Here is a 19,198-nt window from a genome sequence, read left to right as displayed (position 1 = left end):
GTTCCGCGTACTTTTCGCTCGTTTCGCTTCCCTTGGCATATTTATATAATCGGAATTTGGACGTTTGTGAATCGTTCTCGATTGTTCCACGGCCGAATCGTGAATAATCTAAGAATCGGAAATTTTGCACACCTCTAAAAACCATCGATTACTGTTCCCCTCGGATAATATTTGTAGAGTACATATTAGCCAATCGAATAACGTCCGGCTACTTTTGTACATATTTGAGGTGTTAACAGGGTCAGGAGTGTTGCTTTATTCAAAATCTTCAAATGTCATTAGCGTAATATTATAAAGTCATGCGTATTGATTACTTGTACTTTTGGATTACTCCAATAGCAAATATGCAAATGAAGACAAAATTCATGGGATATTATGGATGGATATCTACAACATACATTTAGACTTTTCTAAAAACAGTGAACCACATAGTACAAGAGTCATTTTGCACTTTTTTTTTGTTTTTTTGTTTTCCCAAGAAAGTTAACATTTTTGGCTGGTGAGTATGTTCGAACATACTCACAAATATGTGCAGTGATACGAACGAACGAACAGAAAAGTAGTGGCTGGCGGTAATGGCGTCTGACTTTATTCAGGAAAGAGTATTGCGATGGAAATGTATCACGCTTTTGAAAACAAATAGTTTTTAGAAGAAAAACGCTTGATTTCCGAGACCCCAGCCAGCTTGCTGGACTATTTTCCTCTCGTGCAACGCCGGACCAGAACTGGTGTCACCGAACGTCAGTGCTGATCGCACCCACGGGAGGTGAGGATCAAATTGAGATTCATGTTAAAAAAATCCCAACGATCCCTTTAAAAATGGATTTGAATCCAGTTGCTCTTGTAAAGATCATCTTGACGCACATCCATTTTATATCGATGAAAATCAAATGGAGTCATGTCAACATACACATTTTCTTCACTTTTGTACATTTGTTTTCCCCATTTTGTGTCGTCTTTCGAGCATATTTTGTCCTTCAATTGCCTCCGTGCACCTGCCACGGCGACTTGCGATGCGAGCCGGCAGCATCGCGCGTCTCAATGGGGCGTTCAGGTGCACCTCGGAAATCACAAGCTCTCCCCACCATCCAAACCACGACGGCGTGCGGCGCGCACGGCCGGGATTCCGCGAAGCCGCGAACGCGTCGCCGCTCTCCTGTTGCTCGGTGAGGAGGAGGATGGAGGGAGGAAGGTGCATGGAGGAGGGGGGCGGGGGCATGAGGAGGGGGAGGGAGGCCCGGTGATTTTCCACTCACTCGCGATGGTGTCACTCCGGCCCCCCCAAACCGGAGGAGACAAAGTTCACGGAGACGAGCTTATAAGGAGGACGCGGTTTTTTTTTGGTTTTTTTGGGGGGAGAGACGTTCATTCAGTCTCGCCATCAGAGGACAAAAGAGAGACTTTTTTTTTTTTTCCTTTGGCTTTTGTTCAATTTGAAAAATCCAGAAAAGAAGAGCAAAACGCAAAACATTTGGAAATCGCACAGAGGCAGCAGGTAAGCGCTCCCACCTTCCTCATTTCTCCTTTTATTGACCAAATATCCTTTTTTGGGGGGCACACGCCGCTTCTTTTTATCGGTGTTGTTTTTGCGAGGTGACATTGAATGTAGCACGCGCCGGTTTTCGCTTGATGATGTTCTTGTGTCGGTAGTTTTTGCTGGCGTGACATTGAACGCAACGCAGTTTTTGTTGCTCCATTCATTTGACATTGGCGGTTCTTTCTTCTTCTTTTTTTTTTTTGGCGGTGGGTGACATTGAACGCAACGCGCGCGCCGGTTGTCTTCGTTTGAGTGTCTTGTGTCTTTTTGTGGAGGGCGGCTTTGAATGCAACACGACGCGCTTCTTTCCTTCGTTCAATCGAGAGATGTCATTTCATATTTCACACGCAAATGTCTCTTTTGATGCTTCGATGCTGATTCTTATATTGTCTGTTTTCTTTGTCATCACTTTTTTTCTTTTTTTTTTTTCCCCATTTTGGCCCCCACCCCCACTCCATGGCAGACGTCTTTCACGTGCAGGTTGGGGGGACAAAAGCACCTCATTCATGGCTCCTTTACTGTTTTGACAAATGGACATGTTTATGATGTTTATGACGCCGATGATGATTATTGTTGACTGCGTGCGTTGTTAAATGGAGACACACGCGCAGTCACAAAGCCGACATGTTGTGAGCATGCGCGGTGGGGCGCTTTCTCTCTCTCTCTCTCTTTTATTTGACTTAGTTTGACATCGTCTCTATACCTCTTTTTTTATTTTACTTCAATTTCATATAGTCCGTTTGCCGTTTTCATTCAATCTCGCTTTCTCTCTCTCTTGCTCGCTCTGTTTTTCTTATATTTGACTTAGTTTGACGTTGTCTCTCTATACCTCTTTTTCTCTTCCTTCCTTCTCATTTGCCATTTTCATTCAATCTGTCTCTCTTTTCCGGAAATGAAGCCTAAAAGCAAGAGAATATTTCCTCACTGCGGATGTATGCTAGGTGTTAGCTTAACGCTAATGATGACGCACGCCGCGAACGAATAGCGTCAGCACACGCTTAAGCGATGTGGAACAAAACTGAAGTCGTATTATTTTGGAATCGTCTGCCCAAAATAGTGGCGAAATGTCCTGAAAGTTGCTGTGAAAGTCGTTTGTTTGTTTGTTTCTCATTTATGAATCTTCTCAGTCATGGAGGGGCTTGACTCGCTCGTGCACGAGTCACAAGGAGTCACGATGGCAGTTGAACCGATTCATCAACTTTATGAGTCCACATCGACGTTTCAAGCTTGACGTCGACTTATCGCCGCTAAAGACTTTTTGACTCCGCCCCCCCATCTGTTGCCGTTGACAACAAAGCGACAAGAAACGAAAAGAAATGGATGAGCATTACATATTGCGATTTTTAAAAAAAAAATTTAAGTACAAAGTTGTTCATGTGCGTAAAAGTTCAGCAAAGACTTGGAGAAAGTATGATTCTAATCTTATAACATAATGAATATTGTTTTTTAAAAACGTACACATATTACCTTATAATTTTACACATTTAAGAAAATGTAACAAATGTCATTTATAATATCAGGATTTATCTTTTCCAAAATAAATTCAACTTTACTCTCGTACAAAAAAAAACACACTTTGGTTTAATATTGTAATTTTCCAACTTTTTTTGTCTTGGAAAAATACGTTTGTATCTCAAAATAAAAAAAAAAAAAAGAAACATTTATTTACTGTAATCATGGAATGCAAAAAAAAAAAAAAAAGATTTCTTTCTGTATCTCTCTCTCTCCATCATCCTTTCCTTTCTTTTCTTTTCTTTTCTTTTCTTTTCTTTTCTTTTCTTTTCTTTTCTTTTCTTTTCTTTTCTTTTCTTCCATCTTTGCTGGATTGCTTTTGACGTCTGCCGACTTGCATTATGAAATGCGGACATGCTTGCATAACCGTGTCGTGCGTGCGTGTGCGCTCGCGCGTGCGCGTGTGGCAGCTGCGATACCTGAGCAAGCAAAACACGCAACAAAGCACACGGAACTAACGTGATTTCCACCGGCCGCTCGTCGCACGTAACAAACAAAAGTTCATCGTTGTCGTCACGTCGCGATATTAAAAGCAGCACATCTGTTTCAAAAGAAATAAAATTGGATTGATTTGCATTTGTGCAGTTGTAGCACCCTCTGGTGGCTAGTTTTAAATGCAGTTTAATTTTCATAAGGGATGTTTTGACCCTTCTATGTTTCAAATCCACTCTAACGGTCAGATGAAGGAATATTTTTTATTTGTTTCCCTGATTTCAAACTTGCAGAAGTTGTTGAATATTAATTAACGTGATGAACAGAAATAACAGATGCTTCCAAGTCATGAAGGGAACACGATATTGTCCATCCTAATTGCTGGTGGTCGTTAGGACTTCTTAATTCACATCAACGATCTGCTCACTCACTTTTAACGCCTCATGCGTGTCGGAATCAAAAAACAAAACAAAGTGGAAGCAAGCAGAAGGAGGAGGAAAATGATGATGATGATGATGATGATGATGATGACGATGATGATGATGATGATGATGATGATGATGGTGGTCATGTAGTCGTTCAGCCCAGTGGAACTAAAGATGCTTAAAATAGTGGAGGAGGTTACGTAAGAGCTTAGTGTGTGTGCGTGTGGCACATGCACGCACACACATCCTGCGGTTCTCACAGATGTGTGGGGGTCGTTTATTGCAACAATTAGAAATGAATATTAACATCAACATAAAAGAATAATCATGCAATTGCACATGTTACAAGATTTTTTGTCTTTAAAAAAATAGGATCTTATTATGTAATAAAAACACACATTTAATCTCAATGTTGTCTTAATATTACAATTCGTCATTTTAGGATTTTCTTTCTTGAAAAAAACCAAAATCATTTTAATCTTATTTAATCGCAGAATTAAAAAAAAAAAACATGACTTAATCTTGTGATCGTATGATGTTTTTTTTTTTAAAACAAAAAATGATGCTGGGACTGCCTTAAAAAACTAACATATTTATTGCCAGAAAAAATAACTTAATCTAAAAAAAAAATAATAACTAAAAATAACTTTAATCTCATTTTTTCACAACACACAATATATATATATATATATATATATATATATATATATATATATATATATGACAATTTTTTTTTAACCTCATCAATAAAACCTCACATTGAATGTCATCATATTCCCATTTCTTTTGAAAAAAAAGACAAATTTTATTATTTTAAAATTTTTGTTTGTCCTTCATTTAAATACTATTTTTGAATTATAATTTTGATATTTTTTTTATAATTGAAAAGTGACTCTGCAGCATTTCATTAATCTTGGAATATTGTGTTTGAATTCCTTGAAGAAAAAAAAAAAAATACACCTCACAATATTACAATTTTTTTGCAAAATTGCTGAAATTGTTGCAATATGTATTTCCTTGAAGGTGAAAGCCCTTTTGAAATTGCTCTTGACGTGCACGTGTCCCGGTCACGGCTTGTCACGGTTCCCACCGCCATCGCCACCGGCAGCGGACAATAATGGCCGCCTCCATTGTTGACGCACGCTTTTGGTTGGAAATGAAGAAGCGGGTTATGCTTCTCGTGTTTCATTCACTTGCCTTGTTCAACGCTTGCGACGCGTCAGCCGCATCCCAACACGCCAGGAAAAGCCTACCAGATCAGCTGAACTTCACTCAGTTCAGTCCGGGTTGTAGATGACGTTTGCAAAAAGGTGTGTCGACATTTGAGAGTAACGTGCAGCAGCAGCAGCTTTCTGTCAACAGCAAGTGACGTCGTAAAGACATCCGACTGCTTTCAAAAAAAAAAGCTGAGAGCAAAAAGCAAAATGCTTTGAAATATTTTGATTCATTTCATTTGTTTTCATCTATTTCAGGAGCCCAAAGTCAAAAGAAAAGTCAACTAAAAATAGTTGTTGGTTTTTTTTGATATTCACAAGAAAGACGTCGGACGAGCGGATCGGTAAACATTTTGCATCATGTCCCATTTTGCTGTCACAATATAAAAAAAAAAGGATTTAATATGATTTTGCAGACTCCACTCTCGTCAAGTAGGAGCTGCAGGTGATCAGTTTTTATGCCAATCACGTACTTTTCGACAGAAATCGGTTAAACACGATTGGTGGCCGATTGATCGGAGTAGTGCGAGTCATGGCTGATTTTTTTTTTTTCTGTTCTTTGTTCTGTTTTTTGGTTTTACTCCCGTCGTTTCCTTTTGTGTATTCGGTTTTTCGTAGATGTCACATTTGGTGTCCAGTTTTACGGTGTACGATTATTGGCGTTGATTTCTGAATTTGAACGATTTGCCTTCCATATTTCGGGTAACGACTCACAACATGTTTTGATGTTGCGTTCCTTGCAAATCTTCAGAATGGCTCAGAAGGAAAAGCTCCAGTGCCTGAAGGACTTCCACAAGGACACGCTGAAGCCGTCCCCCGGCAAGAGTCCCGGAACCCGACCCGAAGACGAGGCTGAGGGCAAACACCCCCAGCGGGAGAAGTGGGCCAGCAAACTGGACTTTGTTTTGTCGGTGGCCGGAGGATTTGTCGGTTTAGGGAACGTCTGGCGCTTCCCTTACCTCTGCTACAAGAACGGCGGAGGTACAGTAAGGCGACGCGATAAATCGCTCGGCAAGTCCTGCATCTGAATATCGGCTGTGGAATCGAGCAGAAGTGGATGCCAGCCGTCGGCCCAAAACGTCTTGGCACGCTTCTCTCAAGCTCCTCCCCTTCCTTTTGCTGCCTTTCTTTCAGGTGCTTTCCTCATCCCCTACTTCATCTTCCTGTTCGGCGGAGGCCTGCCGGTCTTCTTCCTGGAGGTGGCGCTAGGCCAGTTCACGTCCGAAGGTGGCATCACCTGCTGGGGGAAGCTGTGTCCCATCTTCACCGGTAAGTCTCCAGCCACGTTGCTTCCAAGGCCAAGGAAAAAAAACTGTTGACTGACTGCAATTCGGATTCTTTGGACAAAATACATCTTATGCAAGTGCAAGAAAAAAAAACATATTAGGTGGACTGAAAGGTGACTTGCATCATGTTTGAGTTCTGGGGTGAAGATATTGTGGAGTAACGTTTCAGTAAGGGTTACGGTTTAAAGGTTGCGCTTGGACGTGGGATTGAAGATTGAAGATTTAGTCAGGTCAAGCTTTCGGTCCCGAAAGACCGAAATCCCGAATACAAGCGGCCCAAATGAGTTTCCTCCGCAGGGTGTCCGGCCGGGGTCGTCCCTTCGAGATCGGCCGGGAATCGGTCATCCGGGAGGGACTACGATTGTTGACGTCAAAGGTCAAGCAGTCAAGCGCTGCGACCAATCGCTTTGTTATCGTTGCGAGTTACTGTTTGACTTGCGGCGTCCTCCCGCGACCCCGCTAATGCTAACGTTGCGCTTCCTGCATCTTCCACCTTTACGGTCCTCTCGTCCAATCAGACGGCCGCCGCTGCTGTTGCCAGGCAACGCCGTGGCCTGGATTTCTCACAACGGCCGTTTGATCCTCGCCTGGTCGCGTCTGTCTCCTCGTCTTCCTCCCACCTTCCAAAACGGGGTTAATATATTCGTCGCCCACGTCTGCTCGGCTCTCCCTCGTTAATATTCATGAAGCCCGTAATTGCTCTTTACAATATTCACGCGGGACGATGTTCCGTCGCTTGATTTCAGGCCGCACGCACGCGTTACACGCCAACGCCCGACACGATGCACAGATTGTCCTGGATCACAGGTTGCCAAGGCAACAGCACGGCAACGCATCGCTGCGACGGAGCGGCTGGAATTATGGAACGGGAGAGAGAGGAGCAAAAAGATTCGCATTTGTCTTGATTTCTCTCCTCATCCATGTTCGGCTTTTGGTTCGATTGAGTCGGCGTCGAGGTTGGTGGGTTGAAGGTTTGGTTTTGGGTTTCCATTGGTGTGCTTTGAGTTGAAATCAGGCTTCCCGAATCCTGGTCCTCGAGATCAAGTCTTGTAGGGCTTGTTTTGGGTTACAATCTGGGACTGGGGCAGGATTTGGTTGTGTTTTGTTTGGATTAGCGTTTAGGACACAGCTCTCAAACTCGAGTCCTCGAGGGCCGCAGTCCTGCATGTTTTAGAGGTTTCTCTCCTCAAACACAGCTGTATCATATCATGAGGATCGTTATCAGGTTCCTGCAGAGCAGACCGTTCTCACAACATGTCAAATTTGTTGAGGGTCGCGCTTGTTAACCCCGTTAAACCCCTTTGACAGATTGAATAGATCAATCTGGCCCACTTGCAGTCTGTTGTGTTTCCTGACTTCAAAGACGTTTGGTTAGAACATTTAAAGTTGATACGAGTCAAAGTATTGATTGAGTTCCTGTGATTTAAAAAGTGTTTTGTCTGTGGCTCTTTGGATCACCATTGATGACGTCTGCCAGTTTCTTCACATGTTCTTCTGCACGTAAATGAGGAGGAGACCGATGGACACGTGTTCACACTTGTACACAAAATGTAGTTTTGCAAGGGACAAGTCAGGAGACTTTCTGCTGCTCGTAACGAAGGTCTCCAATTTGATTCCTTTTGGTGCGGCGTTCAAAACGGCAAGGATAGATGAAAAGGCCGTTTGAAATTTCAGGCTGCAATAATCCCAGCGGCCGGGCGGGATCGTTGATATCTGCGTATGATGTCGGCAAGCTGGAGCCGTCAGCAGAAAAACAGCTGATAGGTAAAAGGGTGACATTTAATAACACGCCGTTCAAGGTTGGTGGGAAACAAAAATAGCGCCTGCGCACCGACGACGTTTAGTCTCCATCCGAGCACGGTCGAGTCTTGTGGCCGACAGAGCAAACGCGTGCCACCTGCCGTCCGGGTCTTGAAAACGGCTGAGCAAGTTGCCCGCTTTTTGCTTGGCACAGACGACATGTCGGCCAGGTAAATTGGCGACGGCGGGACCGTCAAACGGAGTCCGGCTGGCAGCAGTCGTTGCGCGACTTGTCACGGTGGCGTTGGGGGCCATCTTGGCCTCTCCGAGTTTGCCGAGTCTCATCGCTCGCCAAACAGGTACGCCGTTTCTCATCTCAGGCCTGGAGCAACGGGAACCAGAAACTGCCTTGTGTCATCCGTCGCCGTGATTCTACATTTAAGACCATCAACAATAACAAAGCTCTTGCAACGACGCCATGCGGCGGAGGGACCGTCGAGGTCTTGGATGCGGGTCAAGGTGACGCAATGACTAATATAAGGCCGCCACACACCGAACTCCGTGGCTGAAACAGACGGAACGGTCGCACTGTGAGGGCTTTGGCAACTCCATTTCAGGAATAGATGAATGTACGCACTCAAAAACTGTTTTGAGGTTCCAAGCGTCTAATTTCATCCAACGACGTAGGCTAGAAAGCAAAGCAAAGAATCCGTGTTGCCAAAATTCACAGGTGCAGTCAGTGAATGAGATCCTCGATCATTGGCAAGCTCTCAAAAGAAACGATTTTTGCCCGTTTCTTCTCCTTCTGGTTCTTCCTCGACAGTCGCACCATGCAGATGTGGTCCAATTCAAACAAACAGCCAAACAGTGTATTGGATGTGGGGTCTGCAAAACCTGATACAGCGTTGCGGTTTTTCTGTTGCGGCGTGTCGATGGATTCGTAATCGTTTTGAGCGCGGCGAAATGTGATGTGGCAACTTGCACGGATGCCGTTTCCAAACGCTGCTTTCCTTGTGCGATTGCAGGAATCGGATACGCCTCCATCGTCATCGTGTCCCTGCTCAACATCTACTACATCGTCATCTTGGCCTGGGGGCTCTACTACCTGTTCCAGGTAACGCAGAGACACGACTAGAGAAAGGAACATTTTACTGGCGTCAGGCGGCATGAAAACTACCTTTCGTTTCGTTTTGTTTTTATGATCCACTTCAATTCCTTCGTCACAAGACTTCAGCTTGACCAATAACTTGTCAAAATAACAAAGGAATGTTTAGATTTGTGGGAAAATGAAACTGACCAAATTTGGAGTTTGGACATTTGGGTTGATTTGGCCGTCCATAAACGGTGATGGCGACCCAGCAGTTTTTCAAATCTCCAGGATTATGGAAATCCTTCCACAGCGACTTGACAGCTTAATTGTGTGTAATTTGACAAAGTCATCCACTTCTTAAGCACATTTGAAAGCTTCTGCCTCTGTTTTTGCCCTTCAAGTGTTTCCAGCCCGAACTGCCGTGGGCCAAATGTAACCAGCCCTGGAACACGGACCGCTGCATCGAGGACACGTACCGCAAGAACAAAAGCCTCTGGCTGCCTTCCAACTTCTCCAACTTCACCTCCCCTGTCACCGAGTTCTGGGAGTACGTACGCAACCAAACACGATGGCGCCGAAGGGAGTGACGGGGTCGCTTTTCGGGATTTGGGGGTGAAGGTTTGAATTCGGGCTCGGATGTGTGAGCTCGGATTCAAAGGGTTTAGGTTTGTGGATTTCTGTTGAGAGTTTGGTGTTACAGTTCGGGCTTTGGCAACCGGGTTCAGTTATTAAGGTCGGGTTTCGGTCATTTGGTTCAACATAGTCTTTGCGTTGGGGTTTGGGTTTCTTGGTTTGTGGATCCAATTTCAGTCAAGGTTTGAGGATCGTGTTTCGAGGCGAAGGTCAGAAGGCAAACTCCACATTTGGGTTTGAGGATATATTGTTGGCTTTGGTGGGTTTGGGTTAGAGTTTTGGCTGGGGATTGCGGCTTACCATTCAGGTTTGCGTTTGAGTTCGAGATAGATATTCGATTCAGACTTGTGTATGTATTCGATTTCGTGTCTTAGGAGTTGGGATTCAAGTTTGGGTTTCTGGTTGCGCTTCGGTTCAACCAATTAACGCTGTTGTGTTCCACCTGTTAATCACTTTGCTCCTTGACGGTGCAGACACAAAGTTTTGGGCATCAGCGGTGGCATTGAGGACTTGGGCCCCATCAAGTGGGACTTGGCTCTGTGTCTCCTGCTGGTCTGGGTCATCTGCTTCTTCTGCATCTGGAAGGGCGTCAAGTCCACTGGCAAGGTCGCCATTTGCCCTCCGACAGCATCAGGCGGCAACATCAGGTGGAGTTGACGTGATTGTGGGCGTGGCCTTGCCTTCAGGTGGTGTACATCACGGCCACCTTCCCCTTCGTCATGCTCATCGTCCTGTTGATTCGTGGCGTCACCTTGCCCGGTGCCACCGAGGGCATCAAGTTCTACCTGTACCCCGACCTCACCCGCCTCAAGGACCCCGAGGTACGTGCTAGCATGTTAGCATGCCACTATTCTACCATCTTACTGGGACGCTACGAGTTACCATGTTACTAGTTACTCAAGCGTGGTCTTATGTTACCAGTTCTAATGAATGAACATCAGTCAAGTCGATGTCTCGCTTGTCTGTCCGTCTGTCCGTCCGTCCGTCCGTCTGTCTGTCCACGTGCTCTGCGGTCAGGTGTGGATCGACGCCGGCACGCAGATCTTCTTCTCCTACGCGATCTGTTTGGGCGCCATGACGTCCCTCGGCAGTTACAACAAGTACAAATACAACTGCTACAGGTCAGTAGGGGGCACTAGAGGTTTTTTTGCGTGTATTGATGAGATGAATTGAGCAATTGATTGATTGATTGATGCCACGTGTGCCACAGGGACTGTTTGCTGCTGGGAGCGCTCAACAGTGGTACCAGTTTTGTGTCTGGCTTCGCAATATTTTCCGTCCTGGGCTTTATGGCGCAAGAGCAAGGGGTGGACATTGCGGATGTGGCAGAGTCAGGTACGATGCTTCCCAAAAAAAAAGGAGCTCTTGGATACTGTACATCTGTTACGACCTGTTAAAATTAAAATGGAAGCTACTTTTAAAAGATCCAGTCGAAATGATTTCTTTGCTTGATGTGCATGCATTCAAGGAAGACGTCTTTTCGGGTTGTACTCTTAGCTTGCTAGCTAACTGCGCAGGGTGGACGTACACGCTGTGTTTTGGTCGGACGGCTTGTTAAATCACATTTGGGGCTGCTTTGCTCTTCTTGACTGCGTCCTCATTTGCCTCGACTCGACTCAAAACGTTGTTCCAAATGTGTATCTGCTGCTCCAAATGTTTTGGTCACTGAAGATCGTCATGAAGATCAGTCGTAGACTGGACTGCAATGAGAACGACTTTTGACCGGTTCTATCCTGTGTGCCGGAATCCGTTCAGGTCCCGGCTTGGCCTTCATCGCCTACCCCAAAGCCGTAACCATGATGCCTTTCCCCACACTCTGGGCCATCCTCTTCTTCATCATGCTCCTGCTGCTTGGCCTCGACAGTCAGGTGAGCCGTTTGGAACCGACACGATCGCGTCACACATCCCAACATCAGAATTCCGTCAAGTCGCCGCTCGTACCAAAGCTCTCCGAGAAGACTTTTGGGATGCGCTGTTCATTATTTGTGCGGTCAGTCTCAAATGTATTTTTGCGTGTGTGCAGTTTGTGGAGGTGGAAGGGCAGATCACATCACTGGTGGATCTGTATCCGTCCTTCCTACGGAAGGGTTACCGCAGAGAGGTCTTCATCGCGATCATATGCTGCATCAGCTACCTGCTGGGACTCACCATGGTTACCAAGGTAACACACGCACATGCAGCTGCACTCCATATTGAATCATATTTAACGGCTTCAATCGAGAGTCATGAACTCAAATCAATAGCTCGTCTTATGTTGATTACTCGTTCCGATGCAAACATGGCGCTACGGCGAAGGTCCAACGGCATTTTGCAACTAGTTACTATGAAACTGTTACTGTGGGACTGTTCGAGTTAAGACGCACTCGACCGAAGGCGTTTCCACTTTACAATGGTTACTACGCCTGGTCCACCATTTTGCCCACCGTGTTTTCCCCTCGTCCGCGATTTAGCCATTAGCTGGCGCTAGCGCTTGTGCACTCGTGGGAGTGTCTTTGGCTTTTTCCGCCCTCTTTTTTCCCACATCATGGCCGCAAAGAAGAAGAAAGCGGCGTCTTCTCTGGATGCCGCTCCGGCCAAAAGAAAAGCAGTTACCATGGAAACGAAGCTAGCCATCATATAAAAAGATGGCAGAAAGGAGAGACACCGACGAACTTGGGACATTTCGTAAGGTCACCGCCTCACTCGGCTTTCCGCCTGCGCAGCCAAATGAATTTCTTGGGCCAGTACAAAGTCACGGGAGACGTTTTTGCATTCCGCAGCCCCGCCCACTTCATCCAAACATCATTTCCTTGAAGGAGTCCGTCCATCCGACTGCTGATGTCACCTTGAACGTTATCCGCGTTATCGGTTTTAATGGCCGCAGTGACGTGCGAGCGCATTTGGAATGTATTTTTTTTTTTTGTTTTGCTATAAGATTAGGACCTTCAAATAGACAGAAATGTTCATGTAGCTCTTAACAGATCGCAAATCCTCCACACGCTCATGTCAACATTTGAAAAATGTTCATGTGCCCTAGTGGAAATTTTTGTCTGCCTTTAACATTTGAAATTTCAAAATGTTCCTCTCCTGGAAAATAGTGTTCATTTTGTCGGCCATTTTTAAATTCAGTCTCAGTTTTAGTCCAACTTCAGTCACGCTTGTTAGTTTTTATCACAGTTAATCAACCTCAACCCGTTTTGATTTAGTCCATTTTTTGTCTAGTTTTAGTCGGGTGAAAAATGTGCGTTGACCAAATTATTTTTGTTGACTGGAGATTACAACATTTTACAAGCAAGAGACTCTGACTGCAGCCCGCAATTCTATTGAATACTTTCAAAAGAAAATGAGATGACGTATTTTGAAGATGTGCATTTTCCTGCTTTGTTGTTGGAGTGCTAAAAGTGCCGGCGTGTTTGCGTTTTGTGTGTCCGTAGGGTGGCATGTACGTGTTCCAGCTGTTTGACTACTATGCAGCGAGCGGCGTTTGCCTTCTGTGGGTGGCATTCTTTGAATGTGTCGCTGTTGCCTGGGTTTATGGTGAGAACTTCTCAAATCAGGAAAAAGGGTTGCTAACGTTTAAAAAAAAGAAAAAAGAAAAAAACATTTTGGAACATTTCAAAAACATTCTTTGAAAATTGGAACATTTATCGTTTGAAAATACTAACTTTTGAAATTTGCTTTAAATTTAATGATGAAAACATCTCAAACACTTTTAATGAAACAGATATTTTGGAGTGCTAACATAACAAGAAGCAAACATTTTGAAAGGTCATTATTTGCAAATGCTAACATTGTAAAAAAAAGAAAAGCAAACGACATATTTAGAAAATGCTAAAAATAACAACAAAATAAATAAAAAAAACAACAACAATATTTCGAAATGCTTAGTTTCCCAAAGGTAGCTTTTAAAAATACTAAAAATTGAAAATATTAACATTTATATAAACATATTTTGGGTTGCTGCCTTTTCAAAAACGCAAACTTTTTAAAATGCCAAGATTTGAAAATGATAACAGTTTCCCAATGCAAACATTTTAAAAGGTCATTATTTGCAAATGCTAACATTGTAAAAAATAAAATAAAATAAAATAAAAAACAATGAAGATATATTTTTAATGAAAAACATTTTTGGAATGCTAATGTTTAGAAATATGCTAAAAATTCCAATATTTAGAAAGGCAAACTTTTTAAAATGCCAATTTTTGAAAATGTTATGCAAGCATTTCAAAATGCTAACATGCAAACACTTTCAAATATCAACATTAGAAAAAAAAAAACTATAGTGCGAACATGTTCAAATGCTAATATTTGAAAAGGTTCTGATTAGAGAATGCTCACGATTCGAATGTGAAAATGCGCCTTTTGGAAAAGTTTCTTGAAAGCTGATTGGCGTTTTTTTTTAATTTTTTTTTTATTGCAGGCGTTGATAACTTCTACGATGCTGTGGAGGACATGATCGGCTACAGACCGAACGCTTGGATGAAGTGGAGCTGGTCTGTCATCACTCCCTGCTTGTGCGTGGTAAGACACATTTTGAACTCGACTCCATCGGCTGCAGCACGTGCCCGTTAAAACCCGTTAAAACGCGTTTAATAAAACCCGTTTAATAAAACCCGTTAAAACGTTTACCGCTGACTGTTGCGTAAACATTCTTCATTTTGACAAGACATTTTCATCTACTTTTAGTTATCGTCTTTTGACTAAAATTAAAGTTTGAGTCACCTGATTGTATTTTAGTTTTAGTCAACGAAAATAAAGAGCAATTTTAGTTGACGAAATTGACAGTTTAGTCGATATTTTCCTAAAGTTAGGACTTTTTGACAGAAAATGATGACACACCTATTTGTAACTGTACATTTAATGCAACGATGTCTTTATTACATGTTTCAGTGAAACATGTTGAACCGATAATAATAAAACTTAGTTTTCATCTCAAGAATAAAAAAGTGCATAATTGCTTGAGATGAATTTGACAGCTTGACACAAGGATGACGTTTCGCTTTGTGTTGTCTTGCAGAGCTGCTTCATTTTCTCTCTGGTCAAATACAAGCCGCTGACGTACAACAAAGTGTACGAGTATCCCGACGGGGCCATCGGAGTGGGCTGGACTTTGGCCTTGGCCTCCATGATCTGCATCCCAATGGTGGTGGTCATCAAGATCATCCGCTCCGACGGGCCGCTCATCGAGGTGAGCAAAAGGAAATACTTGGCTGCCTTCAACGACCACGCGAACGGCAACGTCGCGAAAAGCAAATCAGACTAAGTGCAATTAGTGGCGAAATTGCGCGGCAATGCTGAAAGCGGAATGCTCATAGCTGAATGCCAAGAAAGATGAAGTATGGGAAAATTACAAAGAAATTCACTACTAGTAGTAGTCATAGTCTTACTAGTAATTCTTAAGTAGTAAATTGTAGTTAAATGATTGTTGTATGTAATTGTAGCTAATACTGAAGTATGAAACTGAAACTAAAAAAAAAACAATGAACGGTCTCTGTGCAGAGGATCAAGGCGGTGGCGGCCCCGGTTCGCGGCGGCGCCAGTTCCCGCCCGGCGGACCACCGCAGCCCCCGGGACCTGGCCTACCCAGGAGTGGACCCCAACGGGAACAAGGGACTGCTGATGAAGGGCCCCTCACACACCATCGTAGAAACCATGATGTAAAAAAACAAAACAAAACAAAGAAACCAACGCGGGGTGGGAAGCTCTCCATGAGATCGCTCTCCTCTCCCGCCAGCCTCCCAAATGCTTCTCTTAAGCTAACGCTAACTAGCCGCCTTCTGTTTCGCTGTCCGTCCGTCCGTCCGTCCGTTTCTCTGGCTGGTGGAATGAGGAAAAAAAAAAAAAAAAAAAAAAGTAGTTTGAAATGTTTTTAGGATTACTTCATGACGGAAGTTTCTTCTTCTTCTTCTTCTTCTTCTTCTTGTTCTGGATAAGAAGGTGACTTTGTAGTCTCCTGCAATCCAAAGTTCAAAGTTGGACCGAATCCCAAAAAGAAAAGCCGATTATGGCCAGAATGTTTATGGCACACTGTTTTTGTTTTGTTTGTTTTTAAGTGTCAGTCCCCTCAGTCTGTTTTGCTGCGACCATTTTTATACATGACAAATCAAAGCTGTGACAAGCCAAAAAACAAAAACAACAAAAACGTACTTTAGCAAAGAATCCACTGAATGTGTAAGTGGGAAAAGTCCAAAGCAGAATGTTGGTTGTGAAACGCACCTTCACGCCACTGACCTGTATATATGACTGGATAGTCGAGACACGCCGTTGAAGTCACAGGGCGGCCATCTTGCTCCTCCCATCTCGCGAGCAGTATCAACTTTACGGACGAGACATTCAAAGCTGGTCGGCAGCTCGTATACGGCCGGAGGCGGAGTCGGTGTTTTGTGCCGGGCTGCTCACTATTTTTTCACAAGTTCCAAAAATCGATAACAAGTGACAAGTCTATGCGCTGCTTTGAAGACCCCCTTTTTCTTTTATTGCTCATTTCCTTCGACCCCAATATGGCGTACGCAAGAGGCGGGACTTCCGCTTTGGGCGTCAGATGCGATCGGGCTGCCACACTGATGACGTCACTGAAATTGGCTCTTTACATTTGTTCAAAATGACAAAAGTCATAGAATCAAATTGTAAAAACGTAAATAAACCTAAAAACATAAACGCATGATACTTTAAGAGTGACCAAAAAAAAAACTAGATAAAAGCGCCTTCGTGCTTGCCGGTGACGTCAGTACAGCAAGTTGTTGTTCACAAATCAATCACAAAAACAAAAAAAATGATAATAGGAACACATTAACAATCTAAACTGACTATTTGTCACATCTGAGGCAATTATTTTGTGTATTTATCATTTAGTCAATCTATTTAATTATTTATGCAATATGTTTTGCGTTTATATTCTTCGTTTTATTTACGTTTTTACAATTTCAGTTTGTACATTTTATTGATGGAATTGATTATTCATCTTTTGCTGAATTAGTCATAATTCCTTAATTTAAAAAAATGACGCAAATTTCCTCCTGTACTAAACATAATGACGCATCTCATTTCGACATGATTTAAGGCAAGTTGCAAAAGATCATCCGGTTTACGTTTTACAAATTTCAACCACCATAAATCATTTTGTTTCGACAGAGTTGTGCCTGAAACGTTGTTGGGAGGAGCAATATGGAGGCCTCGCCACCTCCAAAAAGTTTGGCTCTATCGGCTATCCATTTGTTTTTGTAGGTCAGTGCTTGGATTGGTCATAAACGCCGATTGGACGGGACGAACCCCAACGTTAACGATTGTCGTCTTTTGTGCTATCCGACGATGTGTGTCTTTATCGAGCTCTTGTGGACCCCATCCAGCCTCTGACCGGACTCAAATGGTTTGATTACCCCCGTGCCCGGAAACTTCACTTTCAACCATCATCATCATCATTATAATGATGATGATGATGATGATGATGATGATGATGATGATGATGAGTCCTCCTCCGTCAATGTTCTCTTCGGGCTGTCGTGTTCTTGTATTCACTGTGAATGAGTAGTTTCACGTATAGAACAAGAAAAACAAAAACCCCGCCGCTATACAAATGGGATGGACAAAAGTATTGGGACGCTGTCGCTAGGCAGATTTCACACAGTTGTGTCAGTGTGATGTTTCCATGGCAACGTGCAAAACATCACCTGGAAGAGAAAATCATTTGAGTATTGGGACAAAAAAGATAAAGACGACGGAAGAAATTATTATTATTATTAGGTCAGACCCCAAAAAAAAAAATAATAATAATAATTCAACAAACATATTGGGACAAAAAGGTAAAACAAAACAATCAATAAAATTATATATATATAGGACAAAAGTATTGGGACAGATAGGGAGACAAAAAATGCAAAAATGGGAATTTTGTATTTACTATTTTGACAAAATGTGTAAAAAGGTGGTAATTTGGACAAAATTAATTGGTTAAAATAGAAAAAAAATGTGGATGTTTAGACATGAGTATTAAAACGGAAATAGTGGATATGTCGGAATTTGAACATAATTAGACAAAGAAAAAAGAAAAAAAACATCGGAGGTTCAACAGATAAATATTGGGGTAAAAAGTGGGAAAATTTCCAAATTTGGAGGGAAATATTTGGACAAATAAAAGGAAAATGTGGGAATATTCACATCAATATTTAAACCAAAAAAAATGAAGTAAATGTGGGAATTTTTACATAAGTCTTAGGACAAAAAAGTTTGTGAAAATGTGGCAATTTGTATTATGTATTGTGAGAATTTTGACCTTCACTAAGTATTGAGAGAAAAAAAATGGAATTTTGGTGAGGACTTTGGACAAATATATAAAATGACAAATATATGGAAAAAAATGGTCATTAGTAATTTAGAAAAAAAATGTGTGTATTTGCCGTGTTTTTATATGGGGGCATAATAATGAATGTCCATTCATATTTGTATTGAATCACTGCTCTGTATTAATTATACATGTTCAGTATTAGCTGCTGCTGGACAGCAAATCAAAAACATCAACTCAAAAAAATGTGATTTTTATTTGGAACAAGTCATATTTGTACTTGACAGACATGCAATTGAACCGCCGCTCTGTATTAAATATAATAACGCACTGACCAACTTGCCCCAAACGGAAAATCCCCTCAAGGGGCGTGTCCCAATACTTTTGTCCACAAAGTTGACTTTTTTTTTCTTTTTTTTTTCTTTTTTAACTGCGCCATCTTGAAAAAAAAATCCATCCCATCCTCCACGCACACACATGCTAACGTCAAGCTAATATCATGCTAACAACAACATGCTAGCATCGGTAAACATTTTTGATGAAAGTCGTCATTTCCTTCAATCAATCGTTGACGTTGTGATGCTCGCTACTCAAATTCACCTCAAGTAAATCAACTCTTTCCTTTCAGGAAACACTTCCTATTTATTTCCTTCAATAAATAGTTCATTTTTCTCCAATATTTAACATCATGACATGTTTTGTCCAAATAAACAGCCCATCACTTTTTTTTCTCCCCACAAATAAATTATTCATAGATATTTTGACTCAAACATTTGCTTCATATCACCTCAAATAACTTGTTCACATTTTCATATCATTTTCACCATAGCACATCAAATAAAAGATTTGCTTATATAACACTTTCCTCTCTAATACAACACATCATTTGTTTAAATATTTAAATCACATAAATCACTTTTTCAATTCAAATAAATCCCTCCTCCAAATAAATATATTATAAATCAAGTGGTTAGTGATGATTCTCTCCTCAAATAAATCATGCTATAGCTAATATCACGTTCATATTTTCCTCAAATAAATACCGCTCGCTAATCAATTACATTTTTCCTTC

The 19,198-nt window shown here is 42.3% G+C and overlaps 1 protein-coding gene across 2 annotated transcripts; it reads left to right on the top strand.

The window, feature by feature from the left end:
- The first annotated feature begins 1,245 nt into the window (after nt 1-1,245).
- On the top strand, nt 1,246-18,884 carry LOC144024556 (sodium- and chloride-dependent taurine transporter-like). 2 transcript variants are annotated; one of them, XM_077530947.1, is made up of 15 exons: nt 1,246-1,495; nt 5,872-6,131; nt 6,255-6,389; nt 9,172-9,260; nt 9,638-9,783; nt 10,343-10,475; nt 10,556-10,690; nt 10,887-10,990; nt 11,080-11,204; nt 11,625-11,737; nt 11,893-12,030; nt 13,283-13,385; nt 14,269-14,369; nt 14,866-15,036; nt 15,348-18,884. In XM_077530947.1, exons 2-15 carry the CDS (start codon nt 5,873-5,875, stop codon nt 15,507-15,509), a joined length of 1,914 nt encoding a protein of 637 aa, XP_077387073.1. In that variant the 5' UTR covers nt 1,246-1,495; nt 5,872; the 3' UTR covers nt 15,510-18,884. The 2 variants fall into 2 exon arrangements, with proteins under 2 accessions (XP_077387073.1, XP_077387074.1); XM_077530948.1 differs by having other exon boundaries at nt 1,247-1,495; nt 5,872-6,101.
- Nucleotides 18,885-19,198: the final 314 nt, after the last annotated feature.

This window comes from Festucalex cinctus, chromosome 8 (genome assembly GCF_051991245.1).
Source record: "Festucalex cinctus isolate MCC-2025b chromosome 8, RoL_Fcin_1.0, whole genome shotgun sequence".
In the NCBI taxonomy this organism is placed as follows: Eukaryota; Metazoa; Chordata; class Actinopteri; order Syngnathiformes; family Syngnathidae; genus Festucalex; species Festucalex cinctus.
This window is presented reverse-complemented; position numbering and strand designations above follow the sequence as displayed.

Coding starts and splice junctions, on each gene's coding strand:
- LOC144024556 (XM_077530947.1), top strand. CDS start 5,873: ATGGCTCAGAAGGAAAAGCTCCAGTGCCTGAAGGACTTCCACAAGGAC. Junction 9,261..9,637: donor GGCTCTACTACCTGTTCCAG/GTAACGCAGAGA, acceptor TTGCCCTTCAAG/TGTTTCCAGCCCGAACTGCC. Junction 10,476..10,555: donor GCGTCAAGTCCACTGGCAAG/GTCGCCATTTGC, acceptor CCTTGCCTTCAG/GTGGTGTACATCACGGCCAC.